This window comes from Notechis scutatus, chromosome 1 (assembly GCF_049901735.1).
Source record: "Notechis scutatus isolate UNSWTSFEM ecotype Mainland chromosome 1, rNotScu1.2, whole genome shotgun sequence".
NCBI lineage: Eukaryota > Metazoa > Chordata > Lepidosauria > Squamata > Elapidae > Notechis > Notechis scutatus.
The window spans coordinates 114,062,806-114,086,744 of record NC_142009.1 but is presented as its reverse complement, the minus strand read 5'-3'; the positions used below and the strand labels follow the sequence as shown (position 1 = coordinate 114,086,744).

The window sequence follows — 23,939 nt, the reverse complement described above, 5'->3', positions numbered from 1 at the left end:
AGGGAAGTGGCCAGGCTCCCTCCCCGCCTCCCTCCCCCGCTGTCTCGTAAGCTTTGCCGCTACCCGGAAGTTCCCCTGACGTGGCGGTAGCCCTTAATGGCTCTCTTCTCAATGTGCTTTCGTGTAACTTTTTAAAGAAACAGAATACTGTAGCCTCCCTCAGCTAGATTATTTTGCCTTAGGCCCTGTTGTTTCCCCTCATACAGAACCCAAACAGGTTGCATCTCAAAGGTGCTTTTTCAGGAGGCAACTGACTTTGTTTTTTTTCTTTGAAGACGTTTCACTTCTCATCCAAGACGCTTCTTCAGGCGCTTCCAAGAAGATTTTCACCTCTGGCTGGATGGTGGGGAATGGTAGGATTTTATATTCCTTGCAGACGGCTGGTCATTTGCATCCTTTTATTTAGAGGGTCATTGAAGCACTTGGAGATTTATCTGTGTCCTCAGACTACAGGAACCATTTGCACTCTTCCAGGTGATCCTGAGGACACAGATACACTTCCAAGTGCTTCCACCACCTTCTAAAGCAGGGATCTTCAAATTTGACAGCTTTAAGCCTTATGGACTTCAACTCCCAGAATTCCTCCTCCAGTCATGTTAGCTCAGGAATTCTGGGAGTTGAAGTCCACAAGTCTTAAACTTGCCAAGTTTGAAGACCCTTGTTCTAAAGGGATGCAAATGACCAGCTGTCTGCAAAGAATATAAATCCTTCCATTCCCCACCATCCTGTCAGAGCTGTGTTGAAAGGTGTCAAAATGCCTTTCTTTCGAGGATTCGATTTTCCCACTGGGAGAGCTCCGGCGCAAGGATACGGACAACTGCTTGAAAGCTGGATCTTTTTATTTTTCAGGAAGGTGGAGAACAGCAAGAAGTCTGCGTTCCTGGGCTAGCTAGCTTCTTATGGTAAGTCCCTGGTTTTTTATACCCTTTTCTCCCTTTGTAAGTTGATTTTGTGTGAGTGTATTTGTGCCTAATGTTTCAAACCCTGTTTGAGTTTGTCTTTATTTCCGCTGGAGGGCAAACTCCGCGGGGTGGCCATATTGTATTATTGGTTTTCTGTAATCTCTTTTAGCTTTAAAATAGTTTTTCATATTTGTTCTGTGGCAATCTCCTGTCTGTCCCTTTTGTAATTTTTATTTTGTGTCTTTTGTCTGTTTGTTTTGCTTATTTGGTATGTCCTGTGTTTGTAAGGGTTTTCTAAATTATCTTTTGTTTCTTTTTCCTATTTGTCTAGTTTTCTTAATTACTTAGGCTTTTGTCTATAGGGATTCTTTAATACTTTTTATTTGATTCCTTTTCCTATCTAAGTTTGTTTTCTGGCTGACCTGATGTTCCCCTTGGGCTTTTCCTGTTTTTTGTGACACTACTGCCTTCATGAAATTCCACAGCTGAAAAAGTTTTTTGGATGAGAAGTGAAACATTTTCAAAGAAAAAAAACCAAAAGTCCAGTTGCCTACTGAAAAAGCAACTTCGGGACAACCATGACCTGGATGACTGAGAATCTCTCCAAACAGGTGCATACACATAGTATATACTGGACCATAATGTATTTGCTTTTGTTAAGTACCGCAATTGACTTATTACTAAGGGGCATGCGTGAAGCCAAACACAATTCTCTTTGGACTACTTATGTAGTAAGTCACATGGTAAACTAGTATTTAAGAAGCTGCTGGAACTTAGGCAATGGAAAGGTTGCATTTGTAATGAGCAATAGGCCATTAGCATGAATGCATGAAATGCAAATTTGGATTAGAATTTCTTGAATTTGCTATATTGTACATTGCTGACATTGGGGATGCAGCTATATACCACTTGGAATCATATGATTGGAGTAGAATAAAAGCTCCCCAACCAACCATAGAAATAAATCCAGACTCATGGAGAACTGTTGACACAAAATGGCCTGTTATTTTTTTTTCTGTTTGTATAGATTCCCTTCTGAATATAAATGAAGCAAGGCACTGCTAGAAGTAGAGAAACAGTTCTTCCCATCTGGCAATGTTTGAAATGTTAACTGTTGAATTGTGGACTACAGTATTCTAATTAAGTAGATTCATTTTGGGTTATGCAAATTGTGCCCCAGTTCTCTGCTCACATTGCAGTTTAGATCACTTAAAATGCTGCCCTGAATGCCCCCCAAAATACTCTTTTCTTGGTTGAACTGAATTTGAATTCGAGAATGGCAGATAGATTGCTGCCTTCCTCATTCCAAAAGGCCTACCCTGTATAGCAGGGGTCCTCAACCACCGGGCCGCGGACCGGTACCGGTCCGTGGAGCACTCTGTACCGGGCCGCAAAGAATTTTTTTTTAAAAAAAATGGCGGCTTTCTTCGCCTTCGGTGAATGTTGCTGGGATCAGGGATCAAGGACACAAATGAGAGAAGGGGAGGGAGGAAGCAACCAAAGCCTGTCCTGCTCTCTGGCTCAGCGGCTTCGGTTTCCTCCGCCTCGTTCCTCTCTCAGTCGCTTTCTCGCTGCTCCACCAGCCCAGGAAGAAACTGCTTCAAAGAAGCCGGGGGGGTGGCTTTTCCTGTCGCCGCAGCACCTCCGAAGCGCCCGTTTACCCCCACCCCGCCCGCCCGCCCGCGGTTCAATTCAGTGCCCCGTTCTGCCTGCCTGCCTGGTTGGTTGTTTGGGAGCAGCTTCGGCTGAGAATAATAACTATTCGCCTCTTTTTATCAGCCGAAGCTGCTCCGAAACGAAGAAGGCAGGCAGGCAGAACGGAGCACTGTGGATTGAACCGTGGGTGGGCGGGGTGGGGGTGGACGGGCGCTTTGGAGGAGCTGCGGCGACAGGAAAAGCCACCACCACCCCCCGGCTTCTTTGAAGCAGTTTCTTCCTGGGCTGGTGGAGCAGCGAGAGAGCAACTGAGAGAGGAATGAGGCAGACACCTGAGGGAGGGAGGGAGACACCTGAGGGATGGGGCTGAGGGAGGCAGGGCTGAGGCGCTCCCTGAACTTGGTGGTTTGCTGGCAGACGTTTTATTACCCGACTAGGTAACAACATCAGATGTTACCTAGTCAGGTAATGAAACGTCTGCAAGCAAACCACCAAACTCGGATTCCCCCGGTCCTTGAGAAAGTGTTTGTGCTTGAAACTGGTCCCTGGTACAAAAAGGTTGGGGACCACTGCTGTATAGTACTGACCTTCAGATACATATCCATGAGTTAGGCTTGTCATTGAATTGAGATGATTTACTTCAGATGAGCAGATCTAGAGATACTCGCTTTGTTCAACACAGATAATGTTACAATTCTTAGGCAATTTGTAGCTCTTATTTTTGTATGAATATGAGTTTGTCTGTACACTAATACACATACATATGCATATGTACATCAGTGGTGGGATTCAAAATTTTTTACTACCTGTTCTGTGGGCGTGGCTTAGTGGATGTGGCAGGGGAAGGTTATTGCAAAATCCCATTCCCTCCCCACCCCACCAACCTGCTTTCCAGCTCTGTTCTCCTGTGCAGGGCAACAAAAGAAGACCCAGCCAATCAGCTGGGACTCCGGAGGCAGAGAAGAGATGGGAGCGGGGCCAGTCAGAGGTGATATTTGCTGGTTCTCCAAACTACTCAAAATTTCTGCTACCAGTTCTCCAGAACTGGTCAGAACTTGCTGAATATCACTTCTGACTTACATACTACCAAAGGAGGAAAAATACCTTTATATGGTTCAAATGGGTTAATCATTCAAATCAGAATTTTAAAAGTAGATTATTAGGTTGGTTTTTTTTTTTTTTTTTACAAAACATGAGACTTGAATAACTAATGATCTGTGTGTCTTTCCCTGAAATTATACTGTTAAGATACTTTTTTACTACTGTATATTAGCAGTCTCTAGTGGGTCACTTTGTAACATACCAATAATGAAAAAAAATATTGTAAAATTGAATATTACATGTACATCTCAATTCATAATCATGGGCATTTCAAATACTACATTCTTAAATCCACTCTTTGGAAAAATTAGAAAGCAAGAGAGAAAGTGGCACAATTGCTGAATAAATAATCGCTTGCTTGTTAAAAGCTCTGGCTCCAGAAGGATGGTTTCCTTTAAGCTTCTTTTTCATTTTTAACTGGACAGAACAAGAAAAAAATTAACTGGAAAGAACAAGCTAGCCTTAATTGTCCAATCATGTATCTGGTGTGAAGAAAACCAGAAGAAATAGATATACCTTTCAAACAGACAAAATAGCCGTTGTATAGAATATATTTATAAAGATAAGCAAAACTAGAGAGAATCCTATGAGATTAGGCACTTTTTAAAACTCAAAACAAGTATGTCTTCAGATCCTTATAACGTTATACTACTATTTACCAGAATTCTAGCAAGCATATGCAAAATCAATCAATTCAAAATATTCAGTGTCTCTTTGAACTATGCCATTCAAGGAGTGAATAGCTAGTTTCCAGGAACAAATCATCCAAACTGAAAATGGTTTTAGTGTTCCAGCCAAGAATGTTTTATATGAAACATCCTCTCTGGAATACTGCAGCTTCTGAAATTCGCAGAAATGTTCCAAGAAAAAGTCAACTTGCTAATCTTTCCATTACCGATTAGTATTTCTGCAAATTACTCGAGTTTTCTAGCACACCAATCTTGCAATTAAAGGCAGGATCCCTCTAGAATCTAGAACTCCTGCCTGTTAGTATACACCTTATAGTATATAACTCTCAGGAGTAAACAATGTCACTCAACCTCAGATTTAAAAGGGACTGGACATTACTCTTTTGGAGTCATTATGTACTTGTGCCCTTTCTGCACAAAATTATTAAAATTTTCATTTTTATTAAATGAGGGTACTTTTTTCCACTGTCATTCTCAAATGTAAAAATAAACAAACCAGACACAGCATGCATCCATTTCAAAATAAGTCTGTTTATCGAAAGGTACTTTTATGTAGAGACAATAGTATAAAGAATAAAGAGGATTTTTTTTCCAGAATTTATGGAATGATTGGGGAGATACTCAATTTCAAAGAATTTTTTAAACAAATTTTTTAGTGTACCAGTAAGGACACCTAACAAATATTTTTATTGCTATTTTAATTTCCAGCTTACAAGGTGGAAAATAGATATTCACAGACGTTAAAGTCATCTTACCACGTTTTCTTGATTGTTCATTTGTGTGCAGCATTTAGGCATACTATGACATATATTCTACTCAAGACTATACATAAAAAGTAACATTTTGTTTATCAAAAGTCCATTTTCATCATGAAATCAGACAAAAGTGCAAAATAGGTCTGTCCTTAACATGAACACAGAATATGATTTACAGTGTTTTGAGGAGTGACGAGTGTGGAAAATTCCAATTGAAGAGTACACCAGTCCCATTTGTCTGCTGGTTCTCAAATCTTTTACATTACATTGCAGCAAATAATAGGCCTTAGGGGCTACCAGTGGGCATTAAGAGTTCAATTACAGTGGCATTCTAGGTGTGCCATTATGTGTGACCCTTTTATTCTTCTGTACTTGGTTCTGATTCTTTTGAGTTTTGACTGCTTTCATTCTCACTTCAAACACTTCATGTATGGCCTTGCGGAAGCAGTGGAAATTGTAGTCTATTAGTCCTAAGGAAAAAGAAAACATATGTGAATCCGTTTGTCCGTCTGAAAACCAAGAGGAGACGTGCTGAGTGTCTCACCTCCTCCAAAGTTTCATGGATTGTAGAGCCACACAGCAGCTTTTTCAATGCTAGTCCTCAAACTCTGCAATACTCTCATCACAAATATATGTCTGGCTCTTTCCCTCCTTGCATTTCCTAAAGGTCTTGAAATGGTTTTGTTCAGGTGTGCTTTTTCGCTTGGAGAATGGAGCAACTATTTTTGTTTATTATATTATTATTCTATTGTTTTTGTTTTGTTTTTGCTCCTTTGAGCTCTTGCCCAAAGTCATCATTATTTACAATATTTATAATTTCCTCAAAGTAAAACATGAAAAACAAAATGGTTTTTCCATACTGCAACCAGCATTCTCCCTCCTTTTTTCTCTATTCAGGTTGCCAGATTAAAAAACCCTTAAAACTTGAAAGTTCACAACAAACTTACCCATTAGATCTAATTTAGTGTTATTTAAATGGGTTTTAATCACCAGCCAGTACTATTGTTTATCAAAAGAAAAAAATATATCCTGGGCCCATGATTTAAAGTATGTATGACACATGTAGAGAAAGAAAAGGAATTTTTAATTGAGAAACTATTTTCCAGAAGCTTTGGAGGAAACTAACAACAAAGAAACTAACAACAAAGAAAGAAAGAAAGAAAGAAAGAAAGAAAGAAAGAAAGAGAGAGAGAGAGAGAGAGAGAGAGAGAGAGAGAGAGAGAGAGAGAGAGAGAGAAAGAAGAAGAAAGAAAGAAAAAGAAAGAAAGAAAGAAAGAAAGAAAGAAAGAAAGAAAGAAAGAAAAAGAAACCTTTTGACAGGATCCCAAAACGTACTTTGGACATATCCAGTGGTATTTTTTTCTTGAAAGAACAGATTCCTGTGCAATTTTGAAACTTCTTGTAAGTATAAGAGTTTGCTGAAACATGTATTACGATTCCCTGTTCTAAAATATGTGTGATTAATGTAATTTTCTGTTCACTGGCCAATAAAAAGGAGTAAACTTGTTTACTTATTAATTTCTATCTCACAAATCCTTCACAAGCTCAAAGCAATGGATGTTGCATTGTTTTCCAATTTTACCCATAACAGTAAGTACGCTGGGCTGAAAATGTGTAGGTGGCCCAAAGTCACCAATTAGTTTCCATGACTGTGAGTCAGTGGTAGTATTTTACCGTTTTGGTCCAATTCTGATGTACCAGTAGCACCGAAGATCAGCTGGCAGAAAACAGGTTCACTATGAGTCTCTCTGACATTCTGCAATTGGGCCCACCCGCCCCTGCTCCTAGGTCCTTTTTAACCTCTCAGCTGTTTGGCATAGCACAGTGATTGCTGTGCTAAACAGCTGAGAGGCGCAGTAACTTAGTTTTTACTGTTTTAACGTGTGCATTTGGTGCGCATGTGCATGTGCGATCCCACCCCTGCAGCCACGCCCACCAAGACATTCCCACAGAACCGGTGTTGGGAAGTTTTGAATCCCACCACTGCTGTGAGTGGACCTAAAATTGGTTTTCTCCTATCCCAGCTAACACCTTAAACCTTAAACTGAACCACACTGCCACTCTCTCCACAGATCGCTTAACTATGTTTATATATCCCAACAGCTTTCCAAAGACACATTTTATTAACTATTATGCTGACATATAGGACACATCAGTGATGGGAAGAAGGAAATAAAATAAAATAAAAGAAAGGATATCACCTGATTTCATTTAGAACATTTTTGATTTGGAAATCTTTAATATGTAGTTAGGTTTAACAATTTAGCTGTTTTGCAGTGACTGCATATAGTAAAACATTTAAGAAATTTTTTCATAGGAAATGTTCATTCAATCTAAATTTACATCATTTGCCTTACCTCTGTTTACGAATCTACATAATTAGAAGCTCACTACACTGTTTTTCTCCTTTTAGCTACAAAAAAAATACACTGCCACAATCTAGTCATTCTAACCAGAGGTGCTATTCAACCGGTTCACACCTATACGGGCAAATCGGTAGTGGTTATTTGGCATGGGTCGCTGAACCGGTGGCAATCCCTGGCTGGCCACGCCCCCAACCCAGTCGCCCGGTTGCTCACTTGCGATCGCTCTCCTAGCTTTCCGTTCCCCACATCCTCTTTCTCCCTGGGGAAAAGGAAGAAAGGCATGGATGCTGCAAGTATCGCTTTCCCCATGTGAGTTAAAGTGCTGGAGTGCGGTCTGACAGAGGGGGTGGGGGAATCCACTCAAGCCTTGGAGAAATTTAAAGGAGCTGCTTCCAAAATGCTTGTCTGTTAAGTGCTCTGTGTGTGTGTGTGTGTGTGTGTGTGTGTGAGAGAGAGAGAGAGAGAGAGAGAGAGAAGAAGGAGGAGAGGAGAGGAAGAGGAAGAGGAAGGTAGAGAAAGAAAGAAAAAAATAGGAAGAGAAAGAGATAAAACTCTGTGCTATTATTTTTAATTGTTCCATTATTTATCATGTGTTAATATTTTACACTGTCCCAACACCTAGAGTGATTTTTCTGCCTTTCTTTTGCCCAGGGCTACCACATATTTTTCAGGGTTTACATGCATTCAATGTCAATAGTCCAGAGCATAAAATACACATATGTTTAACAAGAGCTGAAAGGGACCTTGGAGGTCTTCTAGTCCAACCCCCAGCCCAGGCAAGAAAACTGAGGATGCTAAACTCTTGAGTAGAAATCCTGGGAAAGGTGTCAGAATAATACTTAGAAGGGACCTTGGGGTGAACCCGATACCATTTCAGAGGAATGGCTGTCCAGTCTTTTCTGAAAAACTTCCAGTGATTGAGCACCCAGAACTTCTGGAGACAGGCAGTTCCACTGGTTAATTGTTCTCACTCACAGGAAGTTTCTCCATAGTTTTAGGTTGCTTCTCTCTGTTCAGTTTCCATCCATTGCTCCTTGTTTGCATTCTGCTTCATTGGAAAATACATTGTCCCCCTTTCTTTGTGGCAGCCCCTTAAAAGCCTATTGCCTATCACACTCTTGAGTAAAGCATGTGAGCCATTTTCTCCTTTCAGTGGTCCATGAAAGTAAATCTATAGTATGCAGATAATAAAGTCAAAATAGGTGAACAACATTTTTACAGAACTATAGATAAGTTGAGGCTGGGTGACAAGGAATGGCAGGGAGGGGAGGGGCCAGGTGAGGCACCCCTTGATGTGAGTGTCATTGAGTTGGCCACGCCCACCCAGTCACATGACCGAGCCATGCCCACCCAGTCACATGACCAAGCACACCCACCCAGTCACATGACCACTAAGGCACACACACCCAGTCACATGACCACAAGCCACACCCATTGAACGGTAATAAAAAAAATTGAATTCCACCGATTCTAACATAGAATGCTGAAATTCATTCCATTCTTCAACCCATTTCCAACAATATCTCAATGCTTTCATTTACTAAACATACACATTTTTTGGTATTTTGATTTTTATAGGATGCTGGCTGGAATCATGCTAGCTGGGGAGTTCTGGGAGTTGGAAGTCCATATATATTAAAGTTGCAAAGGTTGAGAAACATTGTGTTTGACTGTAGGATCAAGACAGGGGAACATTTTCTTACAAAGGAAAACAAGATTGTAATAGGTTTAGGCAAAAATGTTGAATACCTTTTCTCTCAAAGCTTTCTTCTCTGACAAAGCAGACTAGTGCAAGGAACTTTGTCACTTCTTTTAGGTAAAGGACTGTGGCATTGTTCAATTTTATAATTGCTGTCGATTCTTTATCATAAGGTGTTCCAGCACCATCTTTTTTGAGCCTTAATAGCAAAGGATTGTGAAAGAAGAGTGTTAGGAAAATACAGAATTAATTTGTTATGGTCTAGAAGCTGTATTCTTCTTATAGTATTATTTAAATATAAATTACATATTATGTGCTTAGAGCATATCCAAATATAATCTACTGAATTATAAAACAGATGTGATAATATTGGTGAAGATAACCACAGTAAATTAAAAGAGTTCATATTAAATATAACAATGAAATCTAACATGATACATAAAAGCATTACTGACATAATGCTGTAATGTTAATTTTTTAAAATCCACAAGAAATCTTAATACTAAGAATTGAAAATATACAGAATACAAAAGTGTAAGAAAACATTAAAATTAATCTACAATAATAAATATACAGTATATAAAATGGGAATAGTTCTCATTTAATCTATTTCATTTATGATTAACAGATTGAATATAATTAAAACGTATAACATATATGAAACACATTTTAAAAGTTGGGGGAAGAACAAAGAAACATTCAAACAAAAATGTGTTGGATGAAGAGATGGCAGTTCAATAGCTGCCTGAAAGCTTTAAGAAAGCTTTCAAATACTACAGGGAACAATTTTTTAGATTTTATTGCAGACAAACCACAATCTGAATATGCAGTTTTCTTGGATAATTATAGTAATCATCAAAATCTATAGTGGTATAAAGAGAGAAGGTCTTCCTTTGTTAAAAATCATTTAGACTTGTATTTTAAAAAAAAACCAAACAAAATACTAAATTTGGCTGAATAGCTAATTAAGAATCAGTCACATTGCTTTGTTAGATGTTCTACTCTTACTGCTCCATTGCAACTGCTGAACTATGTGTAAAGGAAGCCACAAATAGAATGCCCTACTGCAAAATAAATGTGAGGTTAACAGGAGTATAGTAGCTGATTTAGATGTACTTACAGATCCTCTTGGCCAAAGAAACACTTGGGCCTCCATTGACTATGAAGATTTTGATAATAACATCAAACTATATACCTATTTAGACTCCAAAATCAATTTCTTATACTTATTCTGGGAAATACAAAGTAATAACAAAAAGCAGAAATACCTTCTCTCTGCTACCAATGTATAACTACAAATTTATTTATATATATTTTTAGAAATTCCTTTTCAACATCAAATAATCTATTAACTATAAAGAGGTTTTCTGAAAACATGACTTACCACAATATTGTTCCCCAATTTCTCTTGTATAACCAAATAAAGCATGAGACTGTATATATAACCTCTATCTAAAAAAATCAAATATCATATCTACCCCCCATTTAAAAAGTCTCTCCTTAAAAAATAAAAAGCAATCCCCTCTCCCTTCATTACCAGATTCTCATCACGTCTAAAACTATTTTTCCATTTTGAGGATGAATTATTGGGAAATAAACCTAGCCTTATTCTCGTATCCTCTTATTAATTTCCATTTCTTCCCACTCCAGGCAGCACACTTCAAAGTTCATAGCAAGGATCACCCTGATCCTTATACGTTTCTATGTCTATATGTACATGTACTTAAAAACACAATATGACTGCTTGATTCTCATTGGTATTTTCAAGATAACTTACACTATTTTCCCCAACTTTGACAAAGACCAAATTGCATATCACTGTATTTGCAAATGTTAGTTTTTTTCATTACATATGCATTGGCATTTGACAATTATACAGTACATTAACTGCAAACAAGCATAAATGATAGCAAAAACACTTCAACTTACCCATAGATGGAGGAGATGTCAATGACAACATCTATCATATCACAGCTGAGCTCGTAAGTTTGCATGTCCACAGGGGTACTATCAGTAGCAATATAAATTTTACTTACTACATCAAAGAGAAATGCTTTCTCAATTCCGGAATTCTACAAGGGAACATAGATTTTGTTACAAAGAACCATATGTATATACATATATGGTTAAGAAAACAAATATGCATATGCATATGCATATGCATATACATATACATTACATATACATCATATACATATACATTACATATACATCATATACATATACATATACATATATATATATATATAATGTATGTAAAAGTCTGTAAAAGTCTGACTCACAGATGAACACTATACAGAAGCCTCATGATGGCAGATGAGATTCTGCCGAAACGTTGCTACAACTTTAAAAGCACAACTACAATGACGTGGGAAAATACCCGAACAAAGCTGAATGCCATATATATATGGCACAGAATCAACTTCAATGGCACCAAAACCCTAGCCACTATAGAGAATCCCAGCCACAGAATCATCAGAGAAGCCATAGAGATTGAAAAAGACCAGAAAGCATGAACTGAAGAGATGATTCCACCAGGCTGTCAATCATTTGGAAGCCTGCACTCACAAACAAAAAATCTCCACACAAGCCAGGCAAACACCTGGGCACAAACAGATCCCCCTGATACCTCCAGCTCAAACACACCCCAACCAGGCACCCAGATGAAACCCAGCTTCCTAACTAATGATAGCCGTCCATTTACCCAAGCCAAGCTGCACTAAAGGCCTCCAATAAAGTAACACAATGTTGCCAGCCAATCAAGATACAAAAGAGCCAAAAACAGACAGAAGATATTAGAAGCAGAACACAGCAAACCCAAGACCAATAAACACAGACCAAGACTCTCAACCAATCAGGATGAAGAAAAACCATTCTGGTACAGCAATAGGGTTGTTCGGGTTTTCTCGCGTAAAATTGGAAGTATTTTGGTGACGTTTTGTGAAATCTCATTCGTCATCTTCAGGCTTGTGTCTTGGCTTTGTGCTTCTTGGAGTAATGTGAGCTTGCAGCTGCTTCTTCCTTTAACTGCCAGTTTTAATTTTAGTTTGAATTTTAACTGGCAGTTAAAAGGAAGAAGCAGCTGCAAGCTCACATTACTCCAAGAAGCACAAAGCCAAAAACACAAGCCTGAAGATGACGAATGAGATTTCGTCGAAACGTCGCCAAAATACTTCCAATTTTACGTGTGAGAAAACCGAATAACCAAAGATCCACATACAAATACCCACAAAAACCTCAGAAAACACACACACACACACACACCCACACACATATATATATATATATTATATTGAACATATAACATAACATAATATAATATATTGAACATAATATACACACAAACATACAATTATATCAATCCTCTTCTCTCCCACACTCAGTCTCTCTATGTTACATAATACCATATAATATAGCTGCTCAGAGATGCTGAAAGTCAGGATATAAATTTAAAGAATAATTATAAAATAATACATTGCACAACAGAAATAACTTTTCCAGAACTCTAGGACTGTTTTCTCTCAATCTTCATATTCAGTTGTAATACTGAGATGGCACTAGTTGCTTTTCTTGATGACCTTTGGTGGGATCAGAATGGGAGTAGTACACTGTCCTGGCCTTCTTCAATCTCTTAGCAACCTTTGATATCATTGATCATGATATATTTCTGGATTGGCATGGTGCATGGCATGGTGTTCCCATGGTTCTTTGTCCTGGGCTGGCTCTAGGTAGTATTGGAGAAAGATTGGACCCAAGGCCCCTGATTTGCGGATTCCTCTGGGCTTTAATCTCTTAGCACTTCTATTTTGAATCTATATGAAGCTGCTGGGGAGATTATCTGCCAGCACATCTCTGTGACCTGTGTAGCTCAATTACACCTCTCAGCTGCAGGCCAACGGAGTAATGCAATTGAGATTCTTTCCTAACATCTGGAAGCTGTGGGGTCTGAACTAGAGAAAAAAACAGGCTTCAGCTGAACTCTGGCAAGACTAAGTAGTGGGTTTTGAGATCCTTCCACTTCTGAAGATTTTCCATCCTATCTTGGAATGCACTGTTTCATACAGAATCTCATAATGGCTTAAATAATAGCAATATTTTTCAAAACATTAAAAAAATAAAATGTCCTTTTGCAATAAATATGAAAAACATAGGAAATACATGCACAAACATATTTACCGAGACAAAAATGTTAAGCAGATTTTCCAAAGTTGGGAGTTGTGGAATTAATTTCTGAACCACTTTGCTGAATGCTTCAAATATAGAATGATCGTATATACTTGTCAAATAAAAGCTGGAAAAAGAAACATAATATGTTCATTTGAAGTAAACATCTGTGAAGATTATAATTAAAAATACAAAAAGATGCTGAAAAAAATAACTTAATATTCTATGTTATGGCTTGTTTTATAAGTCATACAGAATATATTGATGGAAAGCAAAGTAGAAACCGAATGAAGAGTAAAAAACAGAGCATTGGATTAAAAATATCTTTCAAAATTGTGACTTGATCTTTGTTCAGGTATTTTCACATCATTGTAGTTGTGCTTTTAAAGTTGTAGCAGCAACGTTTGGCAGAATCTCATCTGCCATCATCAGGCTTGTATAGTGTTCATCTGGGAGTCAGATTTTACAGTGGTTTCAGTTTTGGCTAGCCCCAAATTTAAAACTGAAACCACTGTAAAAGTCTGACTCACAGACGAACACAATACAGAAGCCTGATGATGGCAGATGAGATTCTGCCAAACGCTGCTACTTTAAAAGCACAACTATGACGTGAGAAAATACCCGAACAAAGCTGAATAACATATACATACATACATACATACACACACACACACACACACACACACACGTGTGTGTGTGTGTGTTTATAGGATGATGTGGTGGCTCAGTGGGTAACAGCTTGTCTGCTGAAAAGCTGGTAGCCTGGGTTCAAGACCCCAGTGCCACATGGCAGGGTGAGCTCTATCCTGGTCCCAGCTCCTGCCAACCTAGCAGTTTGAAAGCATGCAAATGCAAGTAGATGAATAGGTACCACTTCAGTGGGAACATAACAGCACTCCATGATATCATGCTAGCCACGGAAATGTCTTCAGACAACACTGGCTCAGTGCTTGAAATAGACATGAACTAAAGTCAGTAACGACTAGCGGAGTAAAATCCACAGGAACTCCTTTACCTTTACATACATACATTCTCAATATAGTTTTCTCCAAGTCAGGAGCATCAACAACTTTGAGGCTAGTAAAATGCATCACTCGAGCCTTCCCCAAAGTGGTGCTCATTAGAAGTATGTAACTGGGAATCAATAATATATTGACTGAGAATGACTGGAATACTTGCCTCCAGGGGTGGGATGCTACTGATTCTGCCTGGCTCTAGAGAACTGGTAGCTCTGAAGAGCAGCAGACATTGGACCGGTTCTATGTCTGCTGCTGTTTGGCCCACCCGGGCTCTTATCTGTCCTTTATTTCCTGCTTTTTCAACCTCAGTTGCTTTGCTTTTCAAACGCTGTGCACCTGCACACAGCACTTTTCAGCTGTACGGGCAGCACAGCTTAAGGTTTTTTACATGCGCGGATGCAAAACATACTCACTGAACCGGTAGTAACACCGATTGAATCTCACCCTGCTTGCCTGTTAATTTAAAAAGTTAATTTTAATGTTTTAAGCATGGCTACACCAGCAAACATTTATTCTATTTGATCATGAAATATGAAATTAAGCTTACTAAGACATTTCCCACGTTTGACCCTATGGCGCTTCTTTTAATATTACTTGCAGTTTCCTTTTTCTCCCCAGCAAACTCCAGCCATTGGACTGCTTTTCTCACCTCAAGTGGATTTTTTCTAGTCCAGCATCTGCAAGATCATCATTAGCCCTCTGATGAATGTCTCTTTGTGTTTCAATCTTGTGATCATCAGACAAACCATCTACTTTGTGAATAAATATTTCAAAGTTTATATCTGGATTTACTTTATATGCTCTTGTCACAGTAAGGTGCAATCTAGCTAATGCTTCCATGTAGTCATCCTAAAAAAAGAATTGGATAAAAACACATGACTTAAAATTTCAACCTGAATTCTTTTGACTCAAAAAGCATTATATGAAACTCCCATTCCATTAAATTTGTATTTCATTAATAAAGTAGAAGACGGAATCCCAAAGGTCCTTTTTCAAGAGGCAACTGGACTTTCTGGTCTCTCAAGAGCTAAAGAAGCTTCTTGGATGAGAAGGGAAACGTCTTCAAAGAAAAACCAGAAAGTCCAGTTGCCTCTTGAAAAAGGACCTTTGGGACAACCATGACTTGGATGACTGAGAATCTCCATAGACATTTAGAAGATGGAATATTTCAACTAGTTATTAATCATTAACTCTCTCTCTTCTATTTAAAGACTACAAGCACCTTAAGACTACTTAATCCAGTATTCTATTCCCACAATGGCCAACACTTCTGCTGTTATTCTTTTGCAGCTGTTGCTAAGATACTCCACATTTGACATGATATATAGACATCATTAGTAATAGTCACCAAAAGCTTTAACCTTCCTCATTTCTCTCATTTAAGCATTTCTTTGACATGTTGATTTGTCATTATATACTGTATATATTTGTTACACTTATATCACACCTTTCCTCAAAATTCTTGAGCTGATATACTTAGCAGTCCTGTTTTTTCTCCCAAAAACAATCTGTAAAGTTGGGCACACAGATGCACTATGGGAGAATGGATGAGGAGCTGACTGTGGATTTGAATTTGGAGGACTTTAGGCACTCTACTACACTAGCACAAACATAATCCATAATTATGGATTATATGTATATGTAGTCCTCGCTTTATGGCCACATTTGAGACCAGAATTTTGCTTGTTAAGTAAGATTGATATGAGTCACACCCAATTTTATTACCTTTTTGTCAAGTAAATCACTGCAGTTGTTAAGTGAGTTGTGTGGTTATTAAGTGAACCCAGCTTCCCACATTGACTTTGTCGGAAGCCAATAGGAACGTCGCAAATGGTGATCACATGATCCTGAGACACCACAACCATCTTAAATACATGCTGGTCGCCACATGCCTGGATTTGATCATGTGACCATGTGCATGCTGCAATAGAAAATGTGAGGACTGGTGATAAGACACATCTTTTCAGTGTCATTGTTTAGCAGCGGAAATTCTGTCCCAATTGTGGTTATAAGTTGAGGCTAGCTGTAATCATTTCTATGCTTATTGCAAGAAATAGGTAACTTTAGAAAATTCTGCAATCAAAGGAATTTGTGCAGTAGTTTCTAAATAAAAACAGAATGTACAGCAAAATCCAAATGAATCCCTTTTATGATAAAAGGCTTATTCTTCACACAAGGGTGAAAATTCTGGTTTCTATACAGTTGTACTAGTTGCAAATCTCACACTGCACTTCCCAGTTCCAATAACACTTAGGAAAAGGGTTTAAAAAGGTAGAGTGTGCTTCAGTGAGAATCCAGGATATGGAAAAAGAGTCCTATTGTAAAAAAGAAAAACAACAACCTTTGCTTACAGTTCTGTAGAGTCACATTCTACTTAACTTTCTATCATCTATTCTATTCCTCTACTCTCAGGTGGTGTTCATTTGTGCAAAGAACAAATGAAGATTTGAGAAGTCAAATTGGTCTAACATCATCTTCTTCTTACCTGAGAATCAATCACAAATATCAATGCTCCAGTGCCACGAAAAATCATTTCGTAGTCAAAAGTAGGATCAAAAAAATCAATTTGGCCGGGAAAGTCCCATATCTGAAAATTAACAAAGGAGCTGTTGGAAACATCTTCTCGGCAGATCTTGTTAGTGCTCTCCAGGAAAAGTGTTTCATTTGGTGACATTTTATGAAAAACAACTTTCTGAATGGAAGATTTCCCACTTCTTCTCAGTCCCATGAGCAGGATTCTTGGCTTAACTTCAGTACTAAAAGGATCATTGAAATCTACAACCAAATAAAAACATTTTTTTTTTAGTTTATACTGTATCTAATGTACAAAACTATATCTTATATCCAAACCTGATTGCAATTTAAATTTAATATTTTAACTCTTCTTTGCAGTCTGAAGGATTCTCTCTTTTCTGGTGCCAAAAAGATCCACTTAAATGATCAATATTTATCTACATAATATTTTTCCAGCTATTTTTCTATCTCTCCCTGCTAGTTTGAAAAAAACAACACACGTCTCACAAAATAAGCCAAAGTGTGGAAATAAATACAGATTACATTAATCAGAACTCCATACTGTACATGCCTTACCATGTTCCTATCTCATAGATGTGCAAACTTTAATAAAGAAATGAAAAATTTACACACACACACACACATACACACTTGTCCCACCTTGGTTTTTTTTAATCTACAACTCATGGAAGCGAACCTTATCAATGCTCTCTTTAGAAACTAGATAACACCAAATCACAGGAATACATCTGATGAAGAACCTGGAAAAGTATACCAATTTCTGTGATATTTACATTCGAAATGTTCAAGTGCTTCTCAAAACACTATTATTAAAAACAATTTTTGCTTCAGTATCTACTGCATGTCAACTACGTTACTTAATAATACAGCCTCTCTGAACCAAAGAGAAAAAAGTCTTTCTATTCATTCATATGAGAACACACAAACCATAATATTTAGGCCTATACTGCACGAAACCTAACATTTGAAGCGGTTCTACCTTTTCTCAGCAAAGGCAAAGAGAGTTTAAAAGGAAATATTCCATGTGTTCCTGAAAATGTTGTAAAACCTATCTTCTGTTTAAGCCCAAAGGTTTTGCTCTGCCAATCCATTAAAAAAACAATTCTCTGTAAAAGTACCTATATAAGTGTATGTTGAGTGCCATCATTCCAATGCACTGGTTTTATTAAAACAAGAAAACAAAACCAACGGGATAACTGTCTGGGATACAGCTTGCAATATGGAGACTGACTTTCACAGCTGCAGAGGAACTCTGAACCGTTCTATGGCTCTTGCCTTTTATGGATCTGAAATGGGCCTTCCTTAAAAAAAAACTTCATGTCGTTGTGATACATGCACTCTGTCTGCACACTGAATACCTGCACCATTATACAATTTTAAAAGTTTGCTCAAATACCATATATTTTTCTCCAAGTTGTGCTTAAGCTCTCAATCCCTTAACTATTTTTTTTTTATATGACACACACAAAAAAGATCCATGTAATAAACTGAATGATCATCAATCTATGAATTCCATACTAGTGCTAGGACTTCTCATTATTGTTGTCAGTCACATGCACATTTCTTTCCCTCTTCCCTCCCCCTTCTCTTCCTGTTCTTTCCCACAAAACACAGCTACAACTGACAATACTTGTGATCTATATGTTCCCTCTTCAAAAGCTCAATGCTCTCTCAAAGCAATTGGAAACAGAAAACCTAGAACCATATAATCTTTCACGAAATATCTCACCTTTCAGAGCGTTAGCTGGCTATAGTATTCATCTTTATATGTATTTTGGGAGCACAAGTGTTCTACAATTTATTTTTAAATGAAAGATGGGGTCATGTGTAAATATACCTTTTAACTGTAAGACGTGTATGAAAACAAATATATAGATATGTTGTAGAAATGTAAAAGGCCATTTCTTTGCAATCACCTTGGAGATTTGGGGTATTTGTGTTGTGCGTGAAAATCCACAGTTAGCTGCCTATTTAGACTTAACTCTTCTATAATTGTGTGCTTTTTGTTCTTACTTCTAAAATATAGGTAGGAAACAAGAATTTATTTTTATTATTTTACACCCATCTTACTATTAACTACTTCTACAGCTGGTGAAGCAATTGTATCAAAGAGTTTGAACTGCACTTGAAAAACTACCAAATCCTAGTTCACTAAGGCAAATGCACACATTCTCAGCCTCCAGGCTTGGTGTTCCATCTACAATATTAACCAAAATTCCAAGATTTTTGTAAAATGTACCCTGCTAATGTTTGCAAAGTGTCTCTGCTCTGACATTCTGCAAGAAATAGGAATAAAAGCACATCTGCTAAAAAATAAAATCCAGTCCCAATATCAGGATTTATTAAAAATTTAGAACACATTCTAAGAGGTCAGGTCAGATTTCTCTGTAGATCACAATGCACGACACAAATATATATTTCAATCTAGCACACTCACATATTGGTAGCTAGGCAAATCTTGCCTGCTGTCCAACCCATCTGAATGTTAGCATTATTCTATTCTCATAGTAAAGGCCAACTATAAGCTACCCCAGCTCAAAGTCAAACTCTATTCAATTATTAAATTCCCTGCCAATTTCTCAAAAACCTATACCAATCTGCTCCTAAATGACTTCTATTTTCAGGCTTTTCATTTATTCCACATTTTTCACTTTCTTCCCTCACTTAATTCTAACTTTTATTTTTGCTCATGCATACATTTAAATTTCACTTTACAGCATCCTCATTCAATTGCTTCCCTATCCCAAAAATCCAGTCTCCTTGCTCCCAAACTTCAGTTCCTCATCAAAACTTTCTTTCTCTGTCAGTGTTGCCAGAGTTTGTGGCCATGAGAAAAAATATTAGGATCCCTATTAAGGAGCAGAATTACTAAGGGAAAATCTTTGGATTTCTGCAGTCCAGATTTGGTAGTCCTGGCAAAACAATACTGCATGTGACCAGCAAAGCTGAAGAAAGAGGGCCAAGAAAATGAATGGCCAGGAAGCAATTTCTTTTCCATTTCTTCTTAAAATCCCAAACTAGGAACAATTGTTTTGTTTTTACTGCATCTCCAATCCTTTCTCTTCTCCACAGCAGTAACAGGAAAGAAAAGGAGCAGTTTGGATTGTGGGAAATATTTCTAAGGAGCAGAGATGGAAAAACTGAGTTTCTTCTTGTCTTTGTCCAAGAATACAGGGGATCCCATTATTTCCTTTAACTATGTTACATACAAGAAATGATTCTACTATACTGCCAAAGGTGCATACTTTCTCTTAGAGGAAGATGGAACCAGGGCCTGTTTTGATCAAAAGGATCAGGAATTTAAAAGAATCAGACGCATCCTAAATATCAGGCTGCTTTTTTTCTTGAAAAATCACACCAAGTTCCAATTTGCCCCCCCCAAAAAAAAAAAAAAGCCACCCCAGTTTTTGGCCTTATCCATTCTGGTACTAAAAAATGGTAATAGCAATTTTTTTGCATCCTTGCTCTAAGAGAAAAGGCTGCACCTAAGACTATGGCTTAAAAGGATTGTTGTAGGGAAAACTAGGCAGAGCAAGTTCCTGAACGAAAGGTGAATTACCAATTTAATTTTTAAAATAAATATTTTTCACCCTTCTCCGTTTATCAGCTCCGATTTTTAAGACGTTATCTCCCTTGCTGCCTGTGGTGAAGATTTAAGGACTAGCCTTTACTGACTCTTGAATACTGGAATCAACGGCGGGGATGGAAGGGAACCATCTTTGCTTTTCCCCCTCAAGCCAGCTGATTCCCCGTTGCTGCCCCCCCCTTTTCCCCACAAGCGTTCACACAGCACATTGAACTGCAGAGGAGTAGCGAGTTAGCCCTTAACCTTCTACTGACCCAACCGCGATTCAGTAAACCACGAGTAAACGTGTGCCAAAAAGGGGGGGGAGGGGGGTTTAAATGTTAGGGTGCAGTTTCCACCCACCCAAACGTTTCGAAGCTGGGAGGAGCCCAAGTTTAACTCCCAGCCGCCCCATCCTCCTCTCTCGGGGCGCGCTCTCAAAGCGGCGCACCTCCCGGGTGGGCTCTGCCCTCCTCCTCTCCCCTCCCCAAACAAAAGGCCTGGCAGCAAAGTCGCCCGAATAGGCTGCTCGCTCTTCCTTCGTCCTCCCTCCGTTGCAACCGCAGGAACTACTTACACGCCCCGTCCCCGCTTTTCTCGTGGTCGCCATCCGAGAAAGACTCACTCTCATCCCCATAGTCAGCTAGCCCGACTATCTCGTCCTCTTCTTCCTCCTCCTCTTCTTCCTCCTCCTCCTCTTCCTCGTCTTTTTCCTCCTCCGCTTTTTCCTCCGCTCCTTCGTTCTCCTGCTGCTCCTTCAACTTCCCCGGCACCTCGCTCATCCTGATCCCGCCCTGGCTTCGTCCTCGCCAAGCACGTCTTTCCCCGCCGCGTCGCCCCTCCAGGTTGCCTCTCGGGGGTGGGGGGGTGGGGGGAAAACTCGAGGCTAAATTCCTTCCTTCCTTCCTTTTTCCTTTCCTCCTCGGCGCAGTTGTCAAAGGAAAGTCAGCCGAGGCCCTGCAGTCCCTCCCAGAGGAGAGAAAACTGCGTGACTCAAGTCACCTGACAGACACACGCATATACACACACACTCGCTCATGGAGTAACATAATAGTTAGGCGCACAGAAGTGAGAACTGCAGGGAGGGGTGGCTGTCCAGGAGCGCACAGCCTGTTTGTTGCTGCAGCTGGCGCTTGGGGGGAGGGGGGGGGAAATCGGTAGGTAAATATAAAAGGCTGCGCGGGGTCGACAGCGCCTCGAAATGGCCTCTCCCACCTTCCCTCGGGTATACGTATGTAGTAGTTTTATAGCGGTTAACTGGTTGAACGGGGCAAAAACTCTGCTTATGCTCAAAGGCAGCATAAAGTGAAAAGATTCGCTGCAAGATGACTTTTCTCGACAGCTGAGGCACAGGTTGCCTGATTGTTTAATAAAAGACAAAAGAATGAAGCATTTGCAGAGTGTATCCTTTGTTGTTTTATTGGCTTCCAAAGAGAGGAGAATAAGAGCCAATATCTGCAATACACAGTGCTCTCTCTGTGTGTAGCCTTGATAGTAAAACTTACTAGTGAGTAAGCATGCATGTAGTCATACTACAAATGTCAGCGTTGCATAGAGTCAGCTTATCCAGGGTTCTGTTTTTTAAAGGACGTGAAGTTACGAATTTGCTTCCGTTTACACTCCCGTTGTGTTTATGTACCTTGCGCAACACGGGCCAACTGCTATTACATAGTACTACTCTGATCTGAATCACATGACAGCGATAGAAGAGGGAGCTGACCAGCTGCTTCACCCATAGGGATGCGGTTGGTTTTTGTTTTTCCTCTACAGTTTCCGACCTGATCCGGCTCGTTTTTTGAACTCGTTCTTTTCTTGCCTTTTCTCCCCCTCCCCCCTCCTAAACATGTCCCTGTTCTGTTAAGATTTTGGATAGTTCTGCTACTAAGAGACAGACAATTCCAAGTACCTTTACCCAATTTCTTTCCAACATTAAGGGCAAAAGGAAAAACAATCTTGTTTTAAAAATCTTGTTTTACATTCCAAAAATATACACTGGTCAAAAAAATAAAGGAAATACTTAAACAACACAATGTAACTCCAAGTCAATCACACTTCTGTGAAATCAAACTCTCCATTTAGGTAGCAACACTGATTGACAATCAATTTCACATGCTGTTGTGCAAATGGAATAGACAACAGGTGGAAAGCATAGGCAGTCAGCAAGACATCCCCAATAAAGGAGTGGTTCTGCAGGTGGTGATCACAGACCACTTCTCAGTTCCTATGCTTTATGGCTGATGGTTTGGTCACTTTTGAATGCTGGTGGTGTTGTCACTCTAGTGGTGGCATGAGACGGAGTCTACAACCCACACAAGTGGCTCAGGTAGTGCAGCTCATCCAGGATGGCACATCAATGTGAGCTGTGGCAAGAAGGTTTGCTGTGTCAGCGTAGTGTCCAGAGTATGGAGGCGCTACCAGGAGACAGGCCAGTACATCAGGAGACGTGGAGGAGGCCGTAGGAGGGCAACAATCCAGCATCATGACCGCTACCTCTGCCTTTGTGCAAGGAGGGACAGGAGGAGCACTGCCAGAGCCCTGCAAAATGACCTCCAGTGGGCCCCAAATGTGCATGTGGCTGATCAAACGGTCAGAAACAGACTCCATGAGGGTGGTATGAGGGCCCGACGTCCACAGGTGAGGATTGTGCTTACAGCCCAACACCGTGCAGGACGTTTGGCATTTGCCAGAGAACACCAAGATGGGCAAATTCGCCACTGGCGCCCTGTGCTCTTCACAGATGAAAGCAGGTTCACACTGAGCACATGTGACAGACGTGACAGGGTCTGGAGACACCGTGGAGAACATTCTGCTGCCTGCAACATCCTCCAGCATGACCGGTTTGGCAGTGTGGGGTAATGGTGTGGGGTGGCATTTCTTTAGGGGGCCGCACAGCCCTCCATGTGCTCGCCAGAGATAGCCTGACTGCCATTAGGTACCAAGATGAGATTCTCAGACCCCTTGTGAGACCATATGTTGGTGCGGTTGGCTCTGGGTTCCTCCTAATGCAAGACAATGCTAGACCTCATGTGGCTGGGGTGTGTCAGCAGTTCCTGCAAGACTAAGGCATTGATGCTATGAACTGGCCCGCCCGTTCCCCAGACCTGAATCCAATTGAGCACATCTGAGACATCATGTCTCCCTCCATCCACCAATGCCACATTGCACCACAGACTGTCCAGGAGTTGGGGGATGCTTTAGTCCAGGTGTGGGAGGAGATCCCTCAGGAGACCACCCGCCACCTCATCAGGAGCATGCCCAGGCGTTGTAGGGAGGTCATACAGGCACGTGGAGGCCACACACACTACAGGCATGTGAAGGCCACATACAGGCATGTGGAGGCCACACATACCTCATTTTGACTTGTTTTAAGGACATTACATCAAAGTTGGATCAGCCTGTAGTGTTTTTTTCCACTTTAATTTTGAGTGTAACTCCAAATCCAGACCTCCATGGGTTGCTAAATTTGATTTCCATTGATAATTTTTGTG

At 39.7% G+C, this 23,939-nt stretch overlaps 1 protein-coding gene and 1 long non-coding RNA gene across 6 annotated transcripts; one reads left to right on the top strand and one right to left on the bottom strand.

The window, feature by feature from the left end:
• The first annotated feature begins 93 nt into the window (after positions 1-93).
• Positions 94-15,130, top strand: LOC148132945 (uncharacterized). 4 transcript variants are annotated; one of them, XR_015745352.1, is made up of 5 exons: positions 94-217; positions 850-902; positions 1,388-1,513; positions 6,376-6,504; positions 14,970-15,130. It is a non-coding gene; the product is annotated as an uncharacterized LOC148132945 (long non-coding RNA). The 4 variants fall into 4 exon arrangements; XR_015745346.1 differs by having other exon boundaries at positions 94-902; XR_015745348.1 differs by having other exon boundaries at positions 94-902; positions 6,372-6,504.
• On the bottom strand, positions 4,860-21,639 carry RRAGD (Ras related GTP binding D). 2 transcript variants are annotated; one of them, XM_087943489.1, is made up of 7 exons: positions 21,029-21,639; positions 16,837-17,126; positions 15,001-15,200; positions 13,345-13,459; positions 11,098-11,240; positions 9,219-9,367; positions 4,860-5,573 (listed from the first exon to the last, which is right to left on the bottom strand). In XM_087943489.1, exons 1-7 carry the CDS (start codon positions 21,231-21,233, stop codon positions 5,422-5,424), a joined length of 1,254 nt encoding a protein of 417 aa, XP_087799615.1. In that variant the 5' UTR covers positions 21,234-21,639; the 3' UTR covers positions 4,860-5,421. The 2 variants fall into 2 exon arrangements, with proteins under 2 accessions (XP_087799615.1, XP_087799617.1); XM_087943491.1 differs by having other exon boundaries at positions 21,077-21,520.
• Between the last annotated feature and the right edge of the window lie 2,300 nt (positions 21,640-23,939).